General features: G+C 46.2%; 1 protein-coding gene across 1 annotated transcript in view; it reads left to right on the plus strand.

The window, feature by feature from the left end:
* PIGQ (phosphatidylinositol glycan anchor biosynthesis, class Q) overlaps nt 1-3215 on the plus strand; it is a 29222-nt gene extending 26007 nt beyond the window's left edge. Inside the window, exon 10 of the mRNA XM_010295873.1 lies at nt 2900-3215. Coding sequence (XP_010294175.1) covers nt 2900-3052 — 153 coding nt within the window. The 3' untranslated portion in view covers nt 3053-3215. The remainder of the gene's footprint in view (nt 1-2899) is intronic.
* Nucleotides 3216-6332: the final 3117 nt, after the last annotated feature.

Below are 6332 nucleotides of genomic sequence, written 5' to 3' on the forward strand. Positions count from 1 at the left end.
CACTTTCTGATAGGTCTTTTGAGAGGACAATCTCAAAAGTCTATTTTTAAGTGACATGCTAAAGTTCTTGTTTATGGTACATGATGATACTCCTTTCTAGAAATTTCACAGTGGCTTTGTCCCCTCCCCATATGGTAGCCCTCTGGAGCCATGCTTGATGGAAGTAAGGCTGTATGCATGTAACTATGCCCAAAGTAATTTAAGCTGTAGGTGACTGATACATTCCCAGCTGTCCTCTGGGGCACTGGCAATGGATTAGAAATCAATAATGCTGGTTTTGAGCATTCATGTTCAGGTTGTGGTTCAGCCAAGTGATTATTTTTTATTTTTAAGATAGTGTCACTGGAATGCAAAGTCCAGACACAGGCAGGCGGAGGGCGGGGGATGATATTTCCATTCCAAATGCTACTTAATTTTCTCCAGGAAGTCTTACATAGTTCAGTATTTTCATTAGTGTTTAAAATAATTTATTTTGGTGCACAGGAAGAAATATTTCTGGCAGTGTGGCTCAGCTGAACTGATAACCCAGTGAGAAGACATGACGAGTTTCATTCATCTGTATGCCTTCTGCTAGAAGTGTCACCTTTCACAGCAATTGCTTTGAAAAGGGTTAAGCAAAAGAGGAAGGGAAAAAGGGACAGCTCCATTATGAAACAAAGGATGTATATTATATCAGGGTATATTATAGCTTTGGACTACAGAAATTGCATAAAAGGAACTCATATTACCACTTCCCTAATAAACGGTTGCTTTTGTTTTGCTTGTTTGTTTCCATTTATAACAGGAGAGGCAGACCCATATATCGCGCTGGGTGTAAAACCATCCCTTGTTATTTCTCAGACAGCAAGTGTTACCGCTCGGTATCACCACTCTGCCTAGGGACGATTTTCAGCGAGAAATATTGTGTCCACACCTTCCAGCCCACGTAGCTAATAGTCACGGGAACATACACTGTGCATCTCCCTTGTGTAGCAGCAGTTCATATCCTCCCCCAGTATGTTTTCACTTAAAACATACTGGTTTGCCTACAGCTGAGGAAATAGGCAGAAATAGTTACTCAGGTTTTACTGTTGTTTGTTTTGGGGACAGGTTTCTTTGGTCTTTTTTTTTCCTATTTTTTTCTTTTTCTTTAGCTAACTGTCTATGACTGCAATGCGATGAGGTTGCTTGTAGTGATGCAGAATGTCCCATAAAGGCTGTGGTTGATCCTTGGCCTTTAGGCTGTTGAATGTGTTTGAAATACGAGCTGCGTGAGTTTGGATTAGACATACCTCAGGTGGTACGAGCTCCTCTCTTGCGTTCCTGGTGCAAATGATCATTTTGAGCGCATTCAGAACTAGCTTCCTGTGAATCTGTTTGGGACCCATTTAATAGCTGCTAATGAGTCAATGTCCCATGGCTAGACCGCACTGGGTCTGGCTCTTCTTTGGCTTCCCTCAGCCTGTGCGAGCTGCTGCCCTGGCCTTTTTCCTAAACTTCATAGTGATGCTTCTGTGTACAGGCATTTTCTCCTTCTGCTTCAACAATGTTGTACTTGGAAACTAATTTGACAAAGGTCTCCAGGACTAATTCTAATGAACTCTTTGCTTAATCACCCCTTCCCAAAGCTCCACCTCTGTGGGCTCTCTGAGTTCATCCTTCCCCTCTCCATGAGCACTGAAGCAAACTGGTGGTACAGGCAAACTCCCAGAAAACTGGTTGCTCTTCAGTGGGCAAAAGAAATATTCAGCTTTCGTCAAAGTAGTGACTGTCTGCATGGTTTTTTGCTGTCTCTCTTTGCTTTTTGTGGCTGGATTTTCTATGGTGAATTATAGTCAACTTTCACACAGCCTCTTGGCTGGTTCCAGCATAGCTGGACCCTTTCACTAGAGGAAGATGTCCTTCCATTTCCCCCCACTGTCCAAGCTTCCTCTAGCTCTGTAAGTCTCTTCCCCTTGGCATCTCTCATGGTCTGTTTTCTGACATCCACCATTTCTGTGTAACCTGCTTACTCTTTTGGAGGCAATCTATGGCTGTACATCCTTTTCATGCATCAGATCTTGGCCAGACTAGACCAATCCTCTGGGCTTCACCTACCTCTACCCTGAAATGCTTCACTGGAGTGAGATTTTCCAAGGTCTAATGTGCTTCTGTCGTCCCTTGTCCAGCTAAAATGTCTGTCTGCCTCCCCCATCTTCCAAAAGGCCAACACAGCAACTTTCTAACCATAATCAGAGGCCACGAGCTTTTGTAGGCAGAGACTCCAGACGTGGTCATTCTTGGGATGGTGATTGAAATCAAATTGAAAAAGATTAACTCGGCCAAGGAAACTTAATTTAAGATGGTAATGAGCAGCCCTGCGTGGCATTGTGTGGTATGCATCCTGTTCTGCTAGGACTTGATTCCACTGGGTGAGTATCAGGTGATACCAGGTTTAGCTTAAAGCATAGCTGTGGGCTGAGGGCTTAGCACATTAGAGCAATAGGCCCACAAAAGATACAGCTTAACTGGCACATTAAAGAGGAGTTCCTAAGAGTCCAAGCACACCCCCAACGGAGTATTGCTGTCTGCGGTGGGAGGCCCCCATCCCTCCAGCCACTCCTAATGCAACAAGGCGACAGTTCCACACCCTCGTGTAATGAGCATCGCTGTCAAAATCCTGCTGGTGCTTGCGTCTGCTCTCTGCTTGAAAATGATTCTAATAATACTCCTTGCCAAGCTCGATTTGTTAATGTTTCAGGATGTTGTAGAAGGCTAAACAGCTTTAGCTAGCCAGAGAGGGATTCTGACACTGTGAGTAGCAGTATTGATGTTTTAACAGAGGCCAGTGCTATGCAAAAGTTGTGCTTGCCCTCCTCAGCTGCCTGTGTTTGTTATTACAACACATTGTCATTGGTGCTATCCCTCTTTCTCCGCATAGATCAACCCTCTGTCGTACGGCAGTGTGGTGCAGACATACAGGCTGCCAACCTACAGCTGTTACCCTAAGGATTCCTGGACATCCCTCTGCAAGAAGCTGTTCCTTGGAGAGCTAATCTACCCTTGGAAACACAAAGGAGAGAAGCAAGACTAAAGACAGCAAAAGAGCTTGAAAGACTTGGTCAGAAAAACAGACTGAGTCCTAATGCTTTCGGACCAAAGGCATCTCAGAGCCAGCAGGTGCTGGATCCCTTTAATTAGATTTTGGTAACATGGGAGGGGCTGTATTTTTAAAGGCAAGTATTTTCAAACATTATTTTTCAACTTTCCCCTTCCCCTATACTGTGTTTGTGTAAGATGCTAATGATTATTTTTGAAGCAAAAGGTTAAACCCATCAGTGCCTCATGGAACCAGCATTTAGTGTCATCGAGGAAGTACCTCCGGAATGGTTTGATGATGTATATATCCTTCCCTGTAAGCTCACAGGGCCGTATTTAAACAGCCCTTCGGGCGGTTCAAAGGCACAATGTTGAGGTACGTTCTGCCAAAGGGTATTTTGGACCTTTTATGCTTCAGCCTTCAAGCCAGCTGACCAAAACCAAAATGAAGGATCAGCTTGTAGAGTCATACACTGAAAACTGTACAGCAGGGTTATCTGGGTTCATAGGATATTCTTTGCCTTTTGAGTGGGCTTGGATCCACCCCCACTGTGGCACCAGAGGAGGTGTTAAGCATAGAAACAGTGGGGCTGGAGGCCCAGAAACACAGGCTGCTGTACATTTGTGCCTATATGGTCTCATCTACACTTTTTTTTTAAGGAAATAGTGTTTTGGGGAGAGCTGAGCCCTGAGCTGACGCCAGAACTGAAGTGCAGAGCACACAGCCTCAGACCCCAGACTCTTGGGCTTACGTGGCAGCGAGCCATGGTAGCTGAGAGCTCTGGGCTCCGAGCCTTCTTCGCTTAGTCGCAGTGTAAGGCAAACGCAGCTTTGCTGAGTCCAGCTCTGGCTGGTGTGTCTGCCAGCGGACTGCAGCCGCTGGGCTCGTTCCACAGCTCGAGCAGCTCAGGGACGCGTGTGCTGCACTCCCTCACAGGGTCAGTACATCCCCCTGTTCCTCAGGGCCTGGGTCATGTGGTCCCTCATTTTTTGCACTTTCTGATAATCAAGGAGCTTTTAAAGTTATCACAGATATGAGGCATTTAAAGCCATTTCTTTCCCTGAAACCATAGACATGATTCTTTTTATGAGAGTTTTCTTGCTTTGGATAACTACCTCCAGTGCAGCAGTGCTCGGCTTTTCGGTGTCCCGGTCTGATTGTGTGCTTGTTTGATGCAAGTCTTCTATTCCCTGTTGTGGGAAGAGTGCCTCTGTGCACAAGAGTTTGATGTCCTACTGGGTACTTTGTTGTTGTGTAGACATTTACATACAATTGTTACCCAAAAGTATGCTTCCTCCGGGTCTGCTAGCTCCTCTTGCCCCAGCTGAAACACTGATGTAGTGTCGCTGCACCCTGCACGCCCGAAGTGACTGCATTAACTGGCAGGTGAGAGGTGTGCTGAATCCTGCCCCTTTTTCCTCTCTCTCTGTTCCTGGAACCAAGGATGGAGGAGGAGGAGGGCGAGGGGGAGGATGTGTGTGGCTGCATTGCTCATCCCTTCTCTGGAGGGCTGTGTGGGAGTAGGTGGAGGCAATGTGCCCTGGGCTTTAGTAGCCTTCAGTCAGCACCTCCACTGGCAGGATAAGAGTTTCCTACACCAGCCCCATGTCTCATCCATGTGTCATTCAGCTGTCACAGAAGAGAAGGGGTCATGGCCCCAGGAATGTAGGCTGCTTTAAGATGTCCCCGGCCAGATACATTTGGTTTGCCTGTAGCTGCTAAAGCCTCTTGCAGTGCAGCCACTGCCTCTTCAGTCATCGCTGGATGGAGAAAGTGAAGCTCTGTAGGCAGGTGCTTGATCCAGACATTCCTTAGCAGGCACACACAGGAGCTGCCAAGGTCTTACAGTTTTCTTAAGGACATCACGAAGGGAGGCAGTACTATGTGGGCACTGCTACCCGAAGAGGATGTCCTGTTACCGTGATCCAGGGAAGAAGGGCACATCACTGAAGAAAGACAGCATGGCAAAAGCCCCAACTCCACCATCTGCCACCGTAGGCTCTGGGTGGGACAACACTGGCTGCAGAAACTGGAGAGATCTTTGTTCTTTAATGATTAGTGCTTAAAGTTCATGTACAAATACAGTATCTTCTGTTGGAATATCGATGCCCAAGTGTTTCTCTCCGCTCCAGGTGTGAATAACTCCAGGTCATGATCCGTTTAGTGGATGAATGGTCTTGATCAATGTTTCTCACTTCAGCTGAAGTCAGTCATGGATACCCATCCTCACCTGGCACTCAGAGGAACAGATTTACACTTTACCTCCCTCTCATGTCTCCACTGGAGCTACTAAATGATATTCCCCCTGCTTCCTCCCACGCCTGCATAGTTTGGTTTACTAACTGCTGCGAGGGACTTTGTTATTTTTGGTCTTGTGAAAATAATGTTCCTAATATCCTGGCTTTTAAGATCTTTCTTTGAGACCAAACAGCTCACGATGGTCATAATTGTGGCTGTCCTTTGGGATTAAGTGACCTGAAAGCCCCAGAGACAGCACAGAGCCATGAAAACCAGCAGATGTGAGCTTCCTATTGGGAACCTGCCAGACATATTAGATGTTCCAGTGTTGGGACTGTTTACTAAAGGCTGATACTGACTCCAGGGATGGTGAAATATCAAACTGAGAAAAAGCTCCTCCTCAAATCCTGAATCTTCTGTGACACAGAGGACCTTGAGTAGCCCAGCTGGGACATGACAGACCCTTGTGGGTGCAGTTCTCCTGTGTCAGGTAGAACTGGTGCCTGAGCTGTCTTACTGTTTCTCATACTCGGTGTTCTTGCCCATGATGGTATCTGAGCCTATGAGTTTCTTCTGCTGGATATTTGCCATGTCTCTCCTCTTCCTTTCCAGTCACTGCTGTGAAACAGTCTTCCCCCACCCTTTTCCGATTCTGCGCAGAGGCATTACAACAACTTATCAGACATCCTGCTCAGGAACATTTGACTTTATGTCATCTCTCTAATTAGAAGTTGGGATCAGCATCCTCTTCACAGCAGCACAGACCGGCCTAGCGCTGGCATTTCCTCAGGGAAGGGACTGCTGGTAAGGTTATGTCTCTAATTTGTCCTCAGATCCATATTATCTGTATCAGTCCTTGGATGAGAAGTAGTTAAAGATTTCAGACCTTCTCTGATTCCTACCACACTCCCCTTACAGCAAGCAGCAGGCTGTCTTTGCCAACCATCATTCAAAGACCATAATCTTGCAGACTGTTTTTTGATACTGCATTTCCTTATTATTATTTCTTTCACTTTATGGTTCCCAGTGCTGGCAC

Source organism: Phaethon lepturus, unplaced genomic scaffold (genome assembly GCF_000687285.1).
Source record: "Phaethon lepturus isolate BGI_N335 unplaced genomic scaffold, ASM68728v1 scaffold18731, whole genome shotgun sequence".
Lineage (NCBI taxonomy): Eukaryota > Metazoa > Chordata > Aves > Phaethontiformes > Phaethontidae > Phaethon > Phaethon lepturus.